This window comes from Phoca vitulina, unplaced genomic scaffold, assembly GCF_004348235.1.
Source record: "Phoca vitulina isolate PV1807 unplaced genomic scaffold, GSC_HSeal_1.0 scaffold12, whole genome shotgun sequence".
NCBI lineage: Eukaryota > Metazoa > Chordata > Mammalia > Carnivora > Phocidae > Phoca > Phoca vitulina.
In genome coordinates this window covers 32,317,886-32,338,587 of record NW_022589715.1, presented here as the reverse complement: position 1 = coordinate 32,338,587, position 20,702 = coordinate 32,317,886, and the positions used below count along the sequence as shown (strand labels likewise).

Below are 20,702 nucleotides of genomic sequence, written 5' to 3'. Positions count from 1 at the left end.
GAGTAATGTCAGCTTTTCAAATCAAAATATTATTTACTTATAAAAACAGAACTTTTCACTGTAAGAATAAGTCAAAGATATTTCACTCTTCCATTTAGTAGGAATATCATTCTGAAAATATGTAATGCTAAATTAAATATTTCCCATTTAAAGTATTTTCTTCAAATATGTTAGCTGCATTGTAATTGGTGTTTTCAGTCCCATCGTTACTTGTGGTTAAAAATTCCAGTAACATCCAGATTCCTCCCCATGAGGGGAATATGACACAAATTTGACCTTACAGTGTTTACTATATTTAATTGAATCTCTGGGACCATCAATTATAAGATATACCATTATTTTATGTACCAAAAGGAAAGAAAAACATTGCCAGTAAACTATGATAAATGGTTTTCTTATCACATGGAATTTTTATTTTATACTTATTGAATGAATTCTTTTAGACTTATTCAAACATGGATTTTTTAATCATACAATGCTCTTCTGTATATACATAAAAAAGAAGTTTAAGTAAAGTTAATTGGTGAAGGTATAATTAATTTAGAATTAGAATTTAAAATCCAACCCTTCTGATCACTTTTTGATTTGGAATTGTTGGTGTACCTGGTTTTCCACACAGTGTTGTCCTCTGTGCCATCAAAAGCATGATGTTACAGCAGTGGTTCTCAACATATGATCTGGGGACCTCTGAGGCTCTCCTAACCTCTTTCAGAGAGCCCCCAAAGTTGAAACTCTTTTCATAATAATAATAGAACCTTATTTACCTTTTTCACTTTCGTTCTCTCACAAGTGTACAGTGGTGTTTTCTGGAGGCCACACAATTTGTGATATCTCAAAAGATTGAATACAAAAATACATATGAGAATCCATCTGCCTGCTATTAAGCCAGACATAAAAGAGATTTCTAAAAAATAAAAAATAATGCCATTCTCACTTATTTTTTTAAAGTACTCTTTTTTGTTAGAATGTTAACATCTAATGGGTTTATTATAATTCTTTTTTTTTTTAAGATTTTTATTTATTTGAGGGGCGCCTGGGTGGCTCAGTTGGTTGGGCGTCTGCCTTCGGCTCAGGTCATGGTCCCGGGGTCCTGGGATCGAGCCCCGCGTCGGGCTCCCTGCTCCACGGGGGGCCTGCTTCTCCCTCTCCCACTCCCCCTGCTTGTGTTCCATCCCTCACTGTCTCTCTCTCTCTGTGTGTGTCAAATAAATGGATAGAATCTTTAAAAAAAAAAAAAAAGATTTTTATTTATTTGAGGGAGAGAGCAAGCACAAGTTGGTGCAGTGGGGGGGTGGGGGGGGAGGCAGAGAGAAGCAGACTGCCCGCTGAGCCCGGAGCCAGACGCAGGGTTGCATCCCAGGACCCCAGAGATCATGACCTGAGCCGAAGGCAGCTGCTTAACCAGCTGAGCCACCCAGGTGCCTCATTATAGTTATTTCTAAAGGAATGAATAAATAAATATTTTCAACATTTCTCAGTTTTAATTTCCAAAATGATAAGTATAAATAGATATAACCCACATAAACAAAAGCTTTTTGAGATCCACAATAATTTTTAAGCATGTGTAGGGATTCTGAGACCAAAAAATTTGAGACCCTCTGAATTACATTTCTCTACAGTTGTCTCTGGGGTTTTCTTCTCAGTAATACCCACTGATAATAGCACTTTCTTGATCTTATCAGAAGGTCCCATGATAAGATTTTCAGACAATAACCTGGAGTTATATTCCATTTTTAAATACTACTCAAGGGGTTGTTAACTGAAACATCAAGGATTGCAGTCTTGCCACCCGAAATATCAAGCACATGCATATGTAGGCATTGATGGCTTTCTTGACTACCACCTGGCTGACAGAGATTATAAGATGCCATCAATTTTAAGTTTTCAGAGATGTTAAGAAAAAATGTGCATCTTTGAATCAAAGAAATACAGTAGCTCACAAAGCAAGCCGCTCTCCTCCTCATCAAAAATCTCAAATCAAAGGTTCTAAGTACTATAACTTTTAGTACAAAAAAGCTTTCAAGCGATCAGAGTGTCCATACATAGCAGATAATCGAGAAACATCGAGTGGGGCGCCTGGGTGGCTCAGTCGGTTAAGCATCTGGCTTCGGCTTGGGTCATGATCCAGAGTCCTGGGATTGAGCCCCACATCGGGCTCCCTGCTCAGCGGGGAGCCTGCTTCTCCCTCTCCCTCTGACCCTTCTCCCCCAGCTTGTGCTCTCTCTCTCTCTGTCTCTCCCTCAAATGAGTAAATAAAAGCTTAAAAAAACAAAAAGAAAGAAACATCTAGTGATTAACAACTGCAGAATTTGGTGAGCCTAAGTTCTAAGTATTATCCAGAAGTATAAGACAGAATTTTCTTATAACCCAGATTTTTAAGGTAAATTTATTTGGTTAAATCTAGAAATTGATTAATGTTTAAAAATTGAAAATACTCCAGACTGGGAATGAGTACACCTGGATTCTCATCTTGGCTCTGCTAATAATTACCAGTGTGACATGTTAATTAGCCATTTAAATTCTTTTAATCTGATTTTCCACATACGTTAAATGAAATAATCTCTAAGTCTTTTTAGCTCTAAAACTCTATCATGCTTTGATGCTATTCAGGAGGTTTAAATGATGTACAGTAAATCCACAGGATAATAGAGGCAGTATCTATTTACAACTTCATATATATTTGTTTATTGTCCATTGGTTTAATGGTCAGAATTTTGTTTAGGGTCAAGTTAAAGGTTTGTTGTTTTTTGTTTTTTTGTCAGAAGTATACTGCCTGACCCAAAAAATTGTAATGTGACTGCAATATTTCATAGGTTTTTAAAACTGGGCAATTTTAGCAGCTAAATTTGAATAATAAAAAAATCTGTTTTTCTTTTACATACTGCATTTCATCAGTGCTAAGATATGCATCTTTTTATATTTTAACTTCTCTGAAATCAAGATCCTACTTATAATAGTATGTTAGAGTTTGACAATGTTTGTTCTTTCTTAGTTGTTCGTAAAATAATAGTATGTCTAGTAACTAATGGCATTAGATTAGAGGAAATTTGATAATTTAATGTGGCTGTATAGACTTAAAGTCATAATGTTGCTCATTTGAGTGGCTAATACATATGATGACCTTTATATATCTTACACATATCCCTCTTAAACTTTATAACCCATGAGGTAAGTGGTTAAATTCTATTTAATATATGGGAAAACTGGAGTTTACAGAGATGCCTAAGATCACTTAATAAGTGTTAAAGTTTGAATTCAAAACCAACCTTTTCTGACTCCAAAGTCTGTGCTCCTAAGCTATATACTCACAATATCTCTTCATTTTTTACCATAATAGCACTAAAGATAATCAGCCCAGATGTAAAGTAGTCAACTTTACTGAAGGGCAATTTAGCAATGTACATCAAGTCCCTTAAAAATGTTTATCTCATTAGATTCTACCTCCAGGAATTATTTCCTCTAGGATAATCAGAATTGTGTACAAGATTTTTTTTTTTTTAAAGAGAGAGAGTGGGGTGGGGAGGAAGGTGCCAGTGGCAGAGGGAGAGGGAGAGAATCTTAAGCAGACTCCATGCCCAGTGCAGAGCCCAATGTGGGGCTCAATCTCATGACCCTGAGATCATGACCTGAGCCTAGTCAAGAGTCAGACGCTTAACTGACTGAGCCACCCAGGCACCCCTATACAAAGATGTTTATAAAACATCGTTAATGATAGTGAAAAATTATAAACAACCTAAATACCCAATAATATAAGACAAGTTAAATAAAGTATGATGCATCTGTATTAATAGAATGCTAGGTGAACAGTTTAAAAGATTATGTTTAAAAATATTTTAAAAATATTTACATGAGAATATTCTCACAATAGAATATTAAGTTTAAAAAGCATGATTCTACAGTGATTATCTCTGGGTGCCAGGATTGCTAATTATCTTTATTTTGTTTTTTATTTTTAAATCATTCTTTTTTATTGAGCTATAATTGACATGTTAGTTTCAGGTGTATAACAATTATTTGATGTTTGTGTACATTGTGAAATGATCACCACAGTAAGCCTAGTTAACGTCCATCACCATACGTAGTTACAAAAATTTTTCTTGTGACCAGAACATTTAAGATCTACTGCCTTAACAACTTTCGTATATGTAATACAGTATTACTAACTATAGTCACCATGCCATACATGATATCCCCATAGCTTATTTATTTTATAACTGAAATTGTGTACCTCTTGACCCCCTTCACCCATTTTGTCCACATCCTACTCCCAGCCTCTGGCAACTACCAGTCAGTCTCTGTATCTGTAAGCTTGGTTTTTGGGTTTTGAGGGGGTTCTGTTTTGTTTTTAGATTCCACATACAAGCAAGATCATATGGTATTCCTTTGTCTGTCTTACTTATTTCACCTAGCGTAACGCCTTCAAGATCCATGCATGTTGTCACAAAAGCAAGATTTCATTCTCTTTTTATGGCTGAATAATATGCCCCTGAGTGTATGTGTGTGTGTGTGTGTGTGTGTGTGTGTGTATCACAGTTTTTTTTATCCATCAGTGGGCATTTAGGTTGTTTCCATACCTTGGCTATTGTAAGTAATGCTGCAGTGGGGGCACCTGGGTGGCTCAGTCAGCTGGGTGCTCGACGCTTGGTTTTGGCTCATTTTGTGATCTCACGGGTTGTGGGATCAAGCCCTGCGTTGGGCTCCATACTCAGCAGAAAGTCTGCTTGGGGATTCTCTCCTGCTGCCCCTCCCCAACTTGAGCACCAGTGAGTGTGCACACACATGCGCGGTCTCTCTCTCTCAAATAAATAAATCTTTAAAAATAATAATAATAGGGGCGCCTGGGTGGCTCAGTCGGTTAAGCAACTGCCTTCGGCTCAGGTCAGGATCCCAGGGTCCTGGGATCGAGCCCCGAGTCGGGCTCCCTGCTCAGCTGGGAGCCTGCTTCTCCCTCTCCCTCTGCCTGCCGCTCACCCTGCTTGTGCTCCCTCTCTCAAATGAATAAATAAAATCTTTAAAAATAATAATAATAATAATGCCACAGTGAACATGGGGGTGCATACATCTTTTTGAGTTAGTTTTTTGCATTCTTCGGCTAAATACCCAAAAGTGGAATTTCTGGATCATATGGTAGTTATATTTTTAATTTTTAAAAAGATTTTATTTATTTATTTATTTGACAGAGAGAGAGATATAGTGAGAGAGGGAACACAAGCAGGGGGAGTGGGAGAGGAAGAAGCAGACTTCCCGCGGAGCAGGGAACCCGATGTGGGGCTTGATCCCAGGACTTTGGGATCATGACCTGAGCTGAAGGCAGACGCTTCACGACTGAGCCACACAGGTGCCCCTATTTTTAGTTTTTTTGAGGAACCTCCATCCTGTTTTCCACAGTGGCTGCGTCAATTTATATTCCTACCAACAGTGCACAAGGGTTCTCTTTCCTCCAGATCCTTACCAACATTTGTTATTCCTTGTCTTTTTGATAATAGCCATTCTAACAGGTGTGAGGTAATAATTCCTTATGGTTTTAATTTGCATTTCCTTGATAATTAGTGATGTTAAGCATCTTTTCATGTACCTGTGGCCATTTGTATGTCTTTTTTGGGGAAAATGTCTATTCAAATCTTCTGCCTGTTTTTTAATTGGATTGCTATTGAGTTGTGTGAGTTCTTTATATATTTTAGATATTAACCCCTTCTCAGATACATGATTTGCAAATATTTTCTCCCATTCAGTAGATTGCCTTTTCATTTTGTGGATGGTTTCCTTCACTCTGCAGAAACTTTTTAGTTTGATGTAGTTCCACTTCTTTATTTTTGCCTTTGTTGCCTTTGCTTTTGATATCAAATCAAAAAAAACCATCACCAAGACCATTGTTAAGGAGCTTACCACCTGTGTTTTCTTCTAGGAGTTTTATGGTTTCAGATTTTATGTTCAAGTCTTTAATTCATTTTGAGTTGATTCTTGTATATAGTGTAAGATAGGCATCCAGTTTCATTCTTTTGCATGTGGCTGCCCAGTTTTCCCAACACCATTTATTGAAGAGACTGTCCGTTCCTTATTGTATATTTTTCGCTCCTTTGTTGTAAATTAATGACCATATATGCTTGGGTTTATTTCTATGCTCTCTATTTTGTTCTTTTGATCTATGTGTCTGTCTTTATGCCAGTACCATAATGTTTTGATTACTATAGCTTTGTGATATAGTTTGAAATCAGGGAACATGATGCCTCTGATTACTTTTCTTTTTCTTTTTACTTATATGTATTTTTTTAAATTTTTATAATAAATATGAATTGCATTTATAATCAGAAAAAAGTTTGTTTCTGTGTGCTCTTAAGACCAAAGCAGTCTTTCCCTGTCTATGTAGCTAACTCGAATCCCTAAAGGTCTGTAGACTCACAGAATTTAGAACCAGTAGGACTTTTTTTTTAAGATTTTATTTATTTGAGAGAGAGAGAGCATGAGTGGTGGTGGTAGGGGGAGGGCATAGGGAGAAGGAGAAGCAGACTCCCCGCTGAACAAGGAGCCCAATGTGGGGCTTGATCCCAGGACCCTGGGATCATGACCTGAGCCGAAGGCAGATGCTTAACTGACCGAGCCACCCAGGTGCCCCTAGAGCCAGTAGGATCTTAAAGATGATATACTCTAATCACCAATTTTAGAGCTAGTGGGATTTTAAAAATGATCTCCCCTCATTTCAAATATGAGGCAATTGAGAGGATTTTAAAAACAAAATAATAGTTAACATTTATCTAGTGCTCAGTACATTACTCTATATCACTTAATCTTTATCCTTGTGAGAGTTGATCTGTTTTTATCCCCATTTTATAGATGAGGAAACTGAGGCTTAGAGGGATTGAGTAACTGTTCCACAATTAGGTGATGTATCTAGTATTTGAACCAAGGTCTTTCTTTCTCCAAGGTTCTTATGTGTCGTGTAATGGAATACAGTATAGCTTTCTAAGTGACCATTCAATGTTACATTGCTTATTATTAGTGGAAGAAGGATTAATAGCCTGATGTCTTCACTGCAAATTCAGTGTTCATTTAACTAATCTGGTCTGTTTTAGAGAAAGTGTTGATTTGTAACCAGTTTAAACGCAATGCCCAGTTCTATTCTATTATATCCTATTAACATGACGAAAAATCTGTCATTATCACTTATACATTTCAATTATATCTTTTAAGTGAAGAATTTTTGTTTAATCCTCTTAAAACCTTGGGTGATGAAAATGTTCTGGAATTAGATAGTGTTGATGGTTCACAACCTTGTGAATATAGTAAAAACCACTGAACTGTATACTTTAAAAAAATCTTTCCTTGCTTAAGATTGCAGGAGTTTAAAAATAGTTATATTAAAACATAAAAATCTCAATGAAACCTAAAAATGATGTAATAATTTTTTTAAGTTTCACTTTATACCGAAAACTATGTTTACTGTTTGTTAACTCTTCCTTGACCATGAATGCTACTTACAGTTGAGCCAAAACTATACAATAATAGGGAAGTAAAAGAAATTAAATATCAGAGTAATAGTAATAGCTGTGTAAAGCCAGAAGTTGGCTACTTTTTGGAAGGAAAAAGGAATTTGAACTATAAACATTATGGATATTTGTGCTTTGAATTAATGTATCATTTAAGAACGCATTTCCATTGCTGGTCATTACCTGTTGTTATCCAAAAATATATTGTAAGATTACAAATTAATCCAAGAAAATACTCTTCCAATTCTGATGTGGTTAATTGTTTTGTTGTAAGGTAAGTGAGCATTGGTGAAAACTAGTTTTATTTTTTTTAAACAAAATATGATAGTTTTGAATTTTCTATAAATGTTAATTGTCAAGGATTTAAAGGATTATTGCCACAGATGTTTAATATCTTTCAACATACCAATTTGGAAGACACCTTGTTATCAGTCCTATAAAACTATAAGAAATAAAAATTTTTTTAAATGTCTTTCCCAAGTTAGACTGTGATTAGCAAATATGAAGAATGTATATAATATACATATGGACATTGTACTTTATGGGAATATATTCTAATACAAATGGAAATTAAATGTAATCCAGTTTTAGGCAGCAAAGATATATTTCTTGTGTGTCAAGACTTTCTACAGTTTCTAGTCAACATTAATATTTTCTTTAAGTAATCTCATAAAACTACAGTCTTATTCCTGATCTCTATTATTTTGACAGATAATAAAACCATTGATTAATTTATAAATATAGATTATATGGGGTTTTTTTGAGTTCCTAATTCTGTATTTTTGCTTTTAAGCATCGAATGTTATCAAGACAAGAAGAACTTAAGGAAAGAGCAAGAGTTCTGCTTGAGCAAGCAAGAAGAGATGCAGCTTTAAAGGCAGGGAATAAGCAGAATACCAACGCAGCCACACCACTGTGCAACAGGCAGCTAAGTGATGTAAGGAACATTGGTTAAAAAGCCATAAATTGTTAATTGCAATCATGGGGGTGAGGGGAGTAATTTATTTATACTTTTGCTAAGTCATTTTTTTAAAGTTTTTAATTTCAGTTAGTTAATGTATAGTGTTATATTAGTTTAGGTGTATGATATAGTGATTCAACAATTCTGTACATCACCCGGTACTCACCACAATGTGTGCCCTCCTTAATCCCCATCACCTATTTCACCCATCCCCTTACCCACCTCCCCTCTGGAAACCATCAGTTTGTTCTTGCTAAATCATTTTTCCAGAGACTTTGTATATGGGGGGGTAACTTGGTACATTTATTGAGCTGATAAATTCATACATGGAAGAACATGTTGCAATTATTCCTATACAGCAGTGTTAGCTATGAGGAAAAGTAAGATTTTGGAATATAATTTCTACATACACATGAATAATCTATTTTTCTTAATTTACATTTTATAATTTTATTATACTTTGTTTAAGATTGTATTTTAGCTATGGAAGTTAATTTTGTTGGAAATATTAGAATATAATAATGATGCCTACCATTTATTGAATAGCTACCATTTAATGCAGGCTCTATAATGGATGTTTTATATAATTTTTATTTTACTTAACCCCATGAAATAGATGTTCAACTATTTTCCAGATAACAAAACTGAGGCTGATAGGTAAGGTAATTTGTACAAAGTTGCAGAGTTAGTAAATGATGAATCCAGGATTTGAACTTGAGCTTTCTCAGACTGTAGAATCAGTGCTCTTTTCTATCATATACTGCCATCCCTATATTAAACCACATTTTTAGAGGTGCCTGGGTGGCTCAGTCAGTTAAGCATCTGCCTTTGGCTCAGGTCATGATCCCAGGGTCCAGGGATTGAGCCCCACATGAGGCTCCCTGCTCAGCTGGGAGCCTGCTTCTCCCTCTCCCTCTGCCTGCCGCTCACCCTGTTTGTGCTCTCTCCCTCTCTTTCTCTCTGTCAAAATAAATAAATAAAATCTTTAAAAATAAATAAAAATTGAAAAAACCACATTTTTATGTAGTGCTTCACAAATAATAATGAATATATGATAATAGAAGCCCTTAAATTTAAGAGGACAGGAAACTATTCATGAATCTGAAAACTATGACATCCTGCCTTACCACCAAACTCACATATACAAAACTACATGCTCTTTTTTTTTTTAATTAAGATTTTATTTTTTTCAGAGCAGTTTTAGGTTCACAGCAGAATTGAGGGGAAGGTACAGAGATTTCCTATATACACCCTGTACCTACACATGCATGGCCTCTCCTCTTAATGACATCCCACACCAGAGTAATACATTTGTTAGAACTGATAAACCTACATTGACACATCATAATCTCCCAAAGTCCATAGCTTACATTATGGTTCCCCTCTTGGTGTTTTACATCCTATGAGTTTGGACAAATGTGTAATGAAATGTATCCATCATTATGGATTTTCTAAGAATTTTCTATTGTACCTGTTCATCCCTTCCACCACTCCCAAGCCCTGCAACCTAATTTTACTGTATCTGTGATTTTGCCTTTTTCAGAATGTCATATAGTTGGAATCATTCAGATTGGCTTCCTTCACCTAGTAATATGCATTTAAGGTTCTTCCATGTTTTTCACAGCTAGAAAGATCATTTCTTTTCAGTGCTGGATAATATCCCATTGTCTGGATGTACCACGGTTCATCCATTCACCTACTAAAGGACATCTTGTTTGCTTCTAATTTTTGGCATTTTATGAATAAGCTACTGTAATCATCCAAGTGCAGGTTTTTGTGTGGACATAAGTTTTTAACTCCTTTGGTAATTACCAGGGAGCATGATTGCTAGATCTTATTGTAAGAGTATGTTTGCTTTTATTAGAAATTGCTAAACTATCTTCCAAAATCGCTGTCCCATCTTGCATTCCCACCAGTAGTGTGTGAGAATTCTTGTGGTGTTACACATCTTCATCAACATTGAGTGTTGTCAGTGTTCCAGACTTTGGCCATTCTAATAGGTATTTAGTGGTATCTCATTGTTTTAATTTACATTTCCCTAATGACAAATGATGTGGAGCATCTTTTCATATGCATATTTGCAATCTGTAGATCTTCTTTGGAGAGGTGTCTGTAGGGGCCATTGGCCCCTTTTTAAATAAGGTTGGTGTTTTTCATTTTTTAAGATTTTATTTATTTGAGAGAGAGAGATAGTAAAAGAGAGAGCACTAGTGGGGAGGGGGGAGCGGGGAGAGGGAGAAACAGACTCCCTGCTGAGCAGGGAGCCCGATGTGGGACTCCATCCCAGGACCCCGGGATCATGACCTGAGCCAAAGGCAGATGCTTAACTGACTGAGCCACCCAGGCACCCCGGTTGGTGGTTTTTTTATTGTTGAGTTTCAGTAGTTCTTTATGTATTTTGGCTATAGTCTTTTATCAAATCTCTCTGTTGCAAATTGAGTGTTTGTACTGATGAACATAGAATATCTCTTCATTTATTTAGTTATTCTTTGATTTCCTTATATTCCTCATACAGATCTTGTACATATTTTGTTAGATTTCACTAATGTGAATAATATTTTGTTCTTAATTTCAAATTCTATTTGTTCACTGCTGGTATATAGGAAATCAATTGTCTTTTGTATATTAACCTTGTATCCTACAGCCTTGCTATAATTGCTTATTAGTTCCAAGAGATTCTTTTTTTTCCCAATTCTTTCAGATTTTCTACATAGGTGATCATGTCATTTGTGATCAGACACTTTTATTTCTTCCTTTCCATGCCTATATTTAAACATTCCTTTCAGATACGAGCTTAATAACCTCTGACCTTGAGCAGTGTTTTTCACACTTCAAGTCTTTACACAATAATATGGTATAAAATCAGTTTAGTGGGCTGCAGTAATTATTTTATTTTTAATGAAAAAGAATAGAATGGAATAAAAATCTCAGAATTCATCACATATAGTAAGCATAGTATTTTTGTCTGACACTTCCTTTAGTTATGTGGATATATGTGCTTACTCAATCTTGATATAAAACATACTTTTAAGAAAACAAAAAAAACCCATATTTTTAAACTGTAGGTCATGATAAAAATGAGAAACCCAAATCTCGTGGGCCATCTTTGAAAAAGTTTTGTAACCTCTATGCCAACTCTTTCAGTGCCTAGCCATCTGTTATATCATCGATTTGTTGGTCACTTGTCAGATATTTATTGAATGTCTGAACTGAGTATATTCATAGTGACGGAAAAGGCTAAGCTTCTTCCGTCATGGAGTTTACATTATGGTGGGAAGAGACAGATAAATAACTAGAGTGTGAAAACTGTGTGGCACAGTAGAGGATAATTTAAATATGTGAAGGCTTGAGTGATTTGAGGAGGGGACATTTGAACTAAGATTTGATGGGTGAAAAGGATCCAGTCAAGTGAAGAACCACAGAAAGAATTATCTCTTTAAAAAGAAAGTTATTGCACAGCGGCAGCTCCAGAGCAGAGTACGAACTGCGGCGGCCGGAGTCATGGCAGGGCAGGCGTTTAGAAAGTTTCTTCCCCTCTTTGACCGAGTTTTAGTTGAAAGGAGTGCAGCTGAAACTGTAACCATAGGAGGTATTATGCTTCCAGAAAAATCTCAAGGAAAAGTGTCACAAGCAACAGTAGTAGCTGTTGGATCAAGCTCTAAAGAAAAGGGTGGAGAGATTCAACCAGTTAGTTCAGTTAGTGTGAAAGTTGGAGATAAAGTTCTTCTCCCAGAATATGGAGGCACCAAAGTAGTTCTAGATGATAAGGATTATTTCTTATTTAGAGATGGTGACATTATCGGAAAGTATGTGGACTGAAATCATTATTAAAATGGCATGGAAGTGAAGCTGCCCATTCCAGTGAAGTTGTGAAATCTTTCATCATGTAAATAATTTTCATGTCTCTCTTTTATAATAAACTAATGGTATCCAAAAAAAATAAAAAAGGAAAAGAAAAAAAGTGGGGCGCCTGGGTGGCTCAGTCGTTAAGCGTGGGATTGAGCCCCATGTTGGGCTCCCTGCTCGGCGGGAAGCCTGCTTCTCCCTCTCCCACTCCCCCTGCTGTGTGCCCTCTCTCACTGTGTCTCTCTCTGTCAAATAAATAAATAAAATCTTAAAAAAAATATATTTGTTGAAAGTTTGAACCAAATGAAAAACTAAACACCACCTTTTTAAAAAGTCTGGGTACTTGAAGTGTAAGCCTCATTTGTCACTGTCTGCGACTCCTGGTAAATTTAAATATTCTTTCCTAATTCATTTTCATAATCTCTACAAAAGATAAAAGAATAGTATCTCTTTCTACTTCACAAGGATGTCAGAAAAATAAGGGAGAAGGAAATATAACACAATGCTTTAAAAACAAAATCTCTGAAATCAAAATGTCTAGGTGCAATTCTTGGCTCTGTTACCTATTAGCTGTGTGACCATGGGCAATTCATTAATTTGTCAGTTTTCTCAACTGTAAAATAGGGGTGATAATACTTAACTCATACAATAATTATGGAGAGTAAATGAAGAAAATCCATGTTAAATCACTTAGAATCCTGCTTAATAAGCAGTAAGTGCTCAATAAACATTCAATGATAATTACTTACATATGTAAAATTCACACATAGGTAAAGTAACTGGTTTTAAAAATCTACTTGGCAGATAGATCATTTAAATCTCAAGTATTCTGAATTTAAAATCAATACACTGGAACAAGATAGAGCTATATACATTCTCCATAATTTTTAGAGCCTAAAATAATTAGGAAACAAAGTTTATCACAAATAAAATACAGCATCAACATAATAACTTTTTTTTTTTTAAGAGAGGGAGAGAGAGAATCTTCAGCAGGCTCCACACCCAGCACTGAGCCCAACACAGGGCTTGATCTCACAACCCTGAGATTGTGACCTAAGATGAAATCAAGAGTCTGACGCTTAACCAACTGAACCACCCAGGCGTCCCCAAAATAACTTTCTTTTTATTTATTTATTTTTAAAGATTTTATTTATTTATTTGACACAGAGAGACACAGAGAGAGAGGGAGCACAAGCAGAGGGAGAGGGAGAGGCAGAGGGAGAAGCAGGCTTCCCACCGAGCTGGGGGCCCAATGTGGGGCTCGGTCCCAGGACTCTGGGATCATGACCTAAGCCGAAGGCAGACGCTTAACGACTGAGCCACCCAGGCACCCCTCAACAAATATTTTATTGGTCATCCCTTCTGTTTAAGGCACTCTGTATTTTTTAAATAAAACTTAAACTTTTATCTAAATTATATTAGTGTGAATTCAACATCAGAAGTTACTTACTAAAACATCTCTCTTTCTAAGATTTTATTTTTACGTAATATCTACACCCAACGTGGGGTTCAGACTCAAAACCCCGGGATCAAGAGTCGCATGCTCTACTGACTGAGCCAGACAGGTGCCCCAAAACATCTCTTATTCTATGTTGTGACATCTTACCATATCTGTAAAATATGTAACTTGGATTTTAAGAAACATGATGGCGGTGACATTTTATTGATGACTCTTTTATACCGCTGGTTGCATGTAACTTGCCACACTTTTCTGGAAAGCAGTTAGACTTCATCAAGAAATGTTCATTCCCCTTTACCCAGTAATTCTATTAACAAAGATCTGTATGCAGGTTTTCATCAAAATGTTATTTGTCAAAATGTTATTTGTAATAGCAAAAACTACAAAATGGTAATTGTGCAAAATGGAGGAATGAGCAAATTATACCATAAATATACTTGTTATGTAGCCATTAAAACTTATCTATACAATGATGTCTTGAAAGAATATTGAAAGGACATAGGAGAATGTTCACAATGTCCTTTTGTATAAAAAGAAGGATATAAAATATATATGGCATATAAACTCCATTTTGAAATGATACAGACTTTTTTTTTTAATACATTGAAAAAGACAGAAAGGAAAATCATCAAAATAGTAGCAATATTTATCTCTAAGTGGTGGTATAACAAATGGCTTTTATGGGGTTTTTTCCCTTTATTCATTCTGTTTTAAAAATATGACATGTTAAGATAAATACTTTAAACTAGGGAAATTTTTGGTATCCAAAATAAATATTTTTAGCACGTTGTTTTCTTAGTGTACCCAAAAAAACTTGACTTCAGTCTCTCTAAGATAACATGTGTATGTGTGTGTGTTAAGGAGAGAGATGTGGTAAGAACTCTTCACTTCTACAGTTGATATTACTAGCTTGTGCCTAGGTGTGGAATAAATGGCATATTTAATAATAGCAGTCCTGTTCACACTGAGAAGACATGAAATTCTCAATGACTACTGTTTGTAATTGATGAGTAATAATCATGGTATCTCGGGTGCCTGGGTGGCTCAGTCGTTAAGCGTCTGCCTTCGGCTCAGGTCATGATCCCAGGGTCCTGGGATCAAGCCCCGCATCGGGCTCCCTGCTCGGCGGGAAGCCTGCTTTCCCTGTCTCACTCCCCCTGTTTGTGTTCCCTCTCGCACTGTCTCTCTTGCTGTCAAATAAATAAATAAAATCTTTAAAAAATAAAAAAAAAATAATCATGGTATCTCATAAAATATCTCATTGTTTCTTGGACTGCCACCAATGTGACTTGGGTTGGTCTCGTATTCATTTATTGTTATAGTTGTTGTTTTTCCCAGGAAGAGCAGCTCCATGCTGCATGGCTAGCTGGTCACTTTGTTGCATTTGTTTCCCACTTACCCAAAGTTGTATCCTACTGCAAATGAAACCATGCTTTAAACAGTCCCAAAGATAATTTCTTTACCCTTCCTCTTTCAGGTTATCTTTTGCTGCATAAAAAAAATCACTTTACTGGCATGAAACAGCCATTGGTTATGCTCACAGATTCTGTGATCTAGGCATTAGGATAGGATACTGTGGGAATGGCTTATTTCTGTTCCACGACGTCTGGGACTGGGTTTTGGCCAGGACCTCTGCTAGACCATCATTTGGAATACCCACACATAGCCTCTCCATATGGTCCCTCCACTTGGGCTAGTTTGGGCTTCCTCGCAGCATGGTGGCTGAGTCTATGAGCAAATGTCCCAAGAGAGTAAAGGAGACATGCATAGCATTCTTATGATCTAGCTTTAAAAGTCATGTTGCATCACTTTGCTATACCGGTGGCCTAAGCAGACAGAAAGCTCCAGCCAGGTTTAAGGAGCAGAGACATAGACCCCACACCACTGAATGAGAGGTATAGGAAGAGCATGTGGCATAGGAGATACTGTTGCAACTGCTTCTCCGTCATAGTTTAAACTCCGTTAGGGGTGCCTGGGTGGCTCAGTCAATTAAGTATCCGACTCTTGATTTCAGCTCACGTCATGATCTCAGGGTCATGAGATTGAGCCCAGCATTGGACTCCTCTCTCCCTTTCCCTGTCCAACCCCTCCCCCCAAAATAAAATAAAATAAAATAAAATAAAATAAAAAATAAACTCAGTTTTAAAACTTTCTTGTGCATTCTACTGTAGCTTATTTTTCAGATAAGTCAAGCCCTGTATAGATGTGTTAATGAAGAGCATCAGTTTAATGAACTAAATGTTATATTCTATGACTATTGTTCTAGTTTTGACACTTGATACTCTGTGGGGTTTATAGCTTATATTAATGAATTGATGTAAGAAGGAGAATATAAAATGGCAGATCAGTTCAGTTGCACAAATACAGAAGTTAGACCTTCCTGTTGCTTTTTAAATTTTCAGTTTAGTATGCAGTTTGATAATCAGGTTGATATTTTTTCCAAGGACATTGATAGTTTTCTTAATTTGATCATTTTCTTCTTTTTTTTTTTAAGATTTTATTTATTTGACAGAGAGAGACACAATGAGAGAGGGAACACAAGCAGGGGGAGTGGGAGAAGGAGAAGCAGGCTTCCCGCTGAGCAGGGAGCCCGGTGTGGGGCTCGATCCCAGGACCCCAGGATCATGACCTGAGCTGAAGGCAGACGCTTAACGACTGAGCCACCCAGGCACCCCAAACCCACTCATTTCTGATAGCTCTTGTATGTACAGATTAGAATTGTTTAGCAATACTGTCCATATTTTGGAAAACTAGTATAGCCAACTTGGGACACAAAAGGAAAAGGGAAAATGCCCAATTTCATCTCTGGAGCAATTGAATGTGAATTAAGTGATACTAAAACTGGAAAATGCTTAATTTCTCTAAATCTGTTTTTCCATTTATAAAATGGAAGCAAAATTCTTTTTTTTCGTTGTGTGACATTCAAATTAATAGGTGTCCACGGTGAAGGGAGTAAGGGAACCATGACTAATGCCATTCCCACTTCAGTGTCAGCATCTCTTTCACTCTGAAGAGATCAAAAGACTTCTGGTAACTAAAAAGAAGGTCTAACTGAAAAAAAAAAAAAGCTGGCATCTAATTTAGTGAACTGATTGCTACTATTTTCACTTGTTTATGCGCTTTAATTTGTGCCTTAATTTACAGTGCTCTTATTTTAAATTTTATTGTAAATTATCTTACCCATCATAATGTAGGCCACTGTACTCAAAGTCAAGTTGCTGGAGGGGAGAGGTATACCTGCTGCTACCCACTGCTTTTTGTACTCTTAGTTTACCTGAGAATTTCCATGAGTTTAAAAAAAAAAAATTGGTACCCAGGAGTGACCTTAAGTATTGAATAAATGAGACATTGACCTTAAATCTTTAAGAGTTCACTGAAGAGCTTACTGTTCCATACTCAAGATTGACTCCACGCTGATTTAGGACTTTGTCAGCAAATTCTATCTTTTCTCCTTCTGAACTCTGCTTCTTTTTTTTTTTTTTTTTTTTGAGAGAAAGAGAGCGTGAGCAAGTGGGGGGAGGGAGAGAGAATCTTAAGCAGGCTCCAGACCCAGCACCGAGCCCAACGTGGGGCTTGATCTCACGACCCTGAGATCATGACCTGAGCTGAAATCAAGAGTTAGATGCTTAACCGACTGAGCCACCCAGGTGCCCCTCAACTCATTTCTATAAAATTAACCTAGGACCCTCTGATGCACACCAAGAAGAATGAGAAGAGCTATTTTAATAATTGATGTTGGAGTACTTGAGGCATATAGTGCATGGGACAGTGTCCATGTACTGAGTATAGGTTTACTTCCTTTTAAGACTTTTGTGTCTAGTTCTGGGCTGAGAGAAAGTGAGAATTTACAGAGGATTCAGAGAAATAAAGTATTGGAAGCAAATATCTACATATATGGAAAGACAGGCTTATAAAATATAAAGAAGAGAAAACCGGGAAATAGTGTAAGTACTAATTTGAGTATATGAAAGCTCAAAATCTTTCTGGTAACTACTTGCACTTACCAAGAGAATAAACTTCCCAACTTTGCAGCATGGCCTTATACCAAGGTCCTTGCGAATCCTGTTCCCTCCCTTTCTATCCTTATCTCTCTCCTCTCTCTCATTATTCACACCACATTCGAGCTCCACTAAGTTGCTTACAGAGAGAATGTGGCATACTCTTCAATTCCTGCGTCAGGCATTGGCTGTTCTCCCTCTGAAATGCCCCTCTTTCCTTGTTAGTTTCCACTGAAATACCTCTTCTAGGAATATCTGTCATGACTCCTAACAGTAAAGCTAATTCTCCTTCCTGTATCTTTTTCTAATATGCTGTACATATCTCTCCCATTGCATTTATCCCATACCGTTATCTAATTACACATCTTTCTCCCACTCAGCTGTGAGCTGTTCAAAGTACAAGAACCCGGTATTCCCATCACCAAGTTTTAAGTAAATGTTTATTCAATGAATAAATGAAGGGAATAATGACAGGCTATTTTTTCATATTTTCTCAGTGTCAACTAATAAAAACATGAGCTTAAACATGAAAAATTTGGGTTACTAGAGGGAGTTTCTTGGTAGTAAAGGTTTGTAAACAGGGAAGATATCTGTCTGAAAGTCTTTAAAGCAGAATTGATTATCACTGAGCAGAAAAGGTTGAAGTGTCCGTTCCCATTTCTCGAGTCAGTTACAGAGATGACATTGGCCACCTTGGGACTTACGGTTCCATGTATCATCCTTTTCTTCCTTTCTTGAATCCTACGTTGTGATACCTTTCTTTGTTGTTATGATGTGTACACACCAAATCCGTACACACACTTGTCCTTCCCATATGCTGGGACCTCTGATTAGAGTTCAGCTCCCAAGTCTGCCTTGAAGCACACCACTCTACCAACATGCCCTCTTGTATAAATTAGTATAGCTTTAGGCTGGAGGGCTGGGAAGCAATTTCTAAGACACTGAAAACAACTCTTGGTAATATTATCTGATGGATCCTTATGTACAGACTCTACTTAAGTTATCCTCAGGAAGGATTCAAGCTGTAACTTATTTTAAATGGCAACTCACAAACACAGATATTATAAACCTTTTAATTTTTCTTAATTTTTGCCAAGACCCGTATTGCATGTTTTAATGAGAACTTGCTAAGCTAGCACGTATTGCATTTAGATCTCTTAGTAGTTTATATGATTCATTTGTGTGTCTATGCCTTTAGATGTTCATTTAACCTGTTTCAGGTGTTTCCTGAAATTATTTTTCTTATGGAAAACAGATTTCATTGCTCTGAATCACTGTAATTTGTGTTTTTTTGCTTCCTATTCTTATTGTTCTGTGAAGATTTTCATATGTTACATTTTATTAGCGCAAATTTTAGGTATGATATTTGTTTCGTTCATAGTTTTCCACATGCACTTTTTTAAAATAATTTTTTTCAAAGTACAACTCGAGTTTGACAAGTTCAACAGTCTAGCCATTATATAATCCAAAGGAGCCTCCTTCATTAAATAGTATATTTAAACACACACTCTGAGAAAAATATAATAGTTTTTTTCAAGAAAAAAAAATTCCTTTTTATTATTTTTCATTACTCATTTTCTCCAAACACTCTCTTCCTAAGAAATGCACAAAAAGACTTTAACAATCTATTTCAGACTCTTTTGCTTATTACTTTGCACTGGAGTATAATTGCTTTTAAAAAAAAAACATTTAATAAATCCATTACTTTTAATAATGCTCATATAATTATATAGATCACTGAAGGAGATGTTTGCAGTTACTTGCTAAAGTTTAGGATCAATACACTCCAAGAATAAGGGATGAGAGTCCTGTTGCCCACAGTCCTTGAAATTGTCAGGATATTTGTGAAGCCCTTTGAACATATCAGAAGAATGATGCCATATAAGTTTAATTATTACTTTTATGTTTTTAAGAAAGAATAAAATCTATTTTATAAGTAGAAAGTCTAAAAATAATTGGGGCAATTCTTTATAAATATGTTTGTTTTTAGTTTTTTCAGCTGTAAATTATATAGCATAAAAAAATGGTTTGCAGATACTTGTTGGTACCCAGAAGTTTTTTTTTTAAAAGAAAGATCAGAAAAGAATGAAAACATTATAAAACAGACTTAAAGTTTTTTCCTCAATTTTAATCTGCAAGGATAATGAGTGACTCATTATAATCAGTTGGGGTAGGAGCCCATCCTCATGTAATAGGATCAAACTGCAAAATATTAGCAAGTCCTAGGTTTGCAGTATCCATCTTTAAAAGTTTGCGGGAATATTTGAATCCTCTAAATAAAACTGTACATGGGAAAGGAATTTCAGTTTGGTCAGTCTTTAGTTAACTGTAAGGACCAGTAATAAAAAAAAAAAATACAGTGACCTTTTTTTTTTCCGGCTGGTCTTTGGTAATGAGTCCAAGTCTTATTTGGTGAGAACCAAAAGAATGTAAGCTGCTCTTCTGCAAATTAAACCTTTAACAGGTATTTTGTTGCTAGGAAGAGGTAGGACATCAACCTTGTACTTTTGATGTTAATTGGAAAATATTGATTTAAATGGGACTAGTCTGTCATGCTGATAATTGTAGCAGATTTGGATAAGATCACTAGATCTTTTCCAGATAATAAAATAAGCAGTTACCATCCAATTGGTAAAAAACACTAACCATCATTTTGTTAATTCCTGAAGATAGAAACTTTTTGCATAGTTTTTATGTTTATGTGTATCCTAAGTATGTACCATCATAAAAATACATATGACATAAGATTGTATTCTATGTTTATGAACACTGACTATGTTACAATGAAATGGCTAGCCTCTAGGAATTAAGCTTGAAAATTAAGGTCAGGCTAAAATTTTTATTTTTCCAAATTACACATGTTATCAATTTTATTACTAGGAAGAAGTAGGTTAACTTTGCATTTGTAATTTTAAAAGAAGAACATCAGATATTATAAAAAGAAATCTAAAACC

General features: G+C 36.0%; 2 protein-coding genes across 17 annotated transcripts in view; both read left to right on the top strand.

Moving 5' to 3' along the window:
* EHBP1 (EH domain binding protein 1) overlaps positions 1 to 20,702 on the top strand; it is a 420,362-nt gene that overhangs the window by 323,770 nt on the left and 75,890 nt on the right. For all 16 annotated transcript variants that reach the window (XM_032410868.1, XM_032410870.1, XM_032410869.1 and 13 more), the window contains one exon: positions 8,278 to 8,421. In XM_032410868.1, the coding sequence (XP_032266759.1) occupies positions 8,278 to 8,421 (144 nt within the window). The remainder of the gene's footprint in view (positions 1 to 8,277; positions 8,422 to 20,702) is intronic.
* LOC116636256 (10 kDa heat shock protein, mitochondrial-like) lies at positions 11,142 to 12,264 on the top strand. The gene has a single exon (XM_032410888.1). The coding sequence runs from the start codon at positions 11,947 to 11,949 to the stop codon at positions 12,262 to 12,264; it is 318 nt and encodes a 105-aa protein (XP_032266779.1). The 5' UTR covers positions 11,142 to 11,946.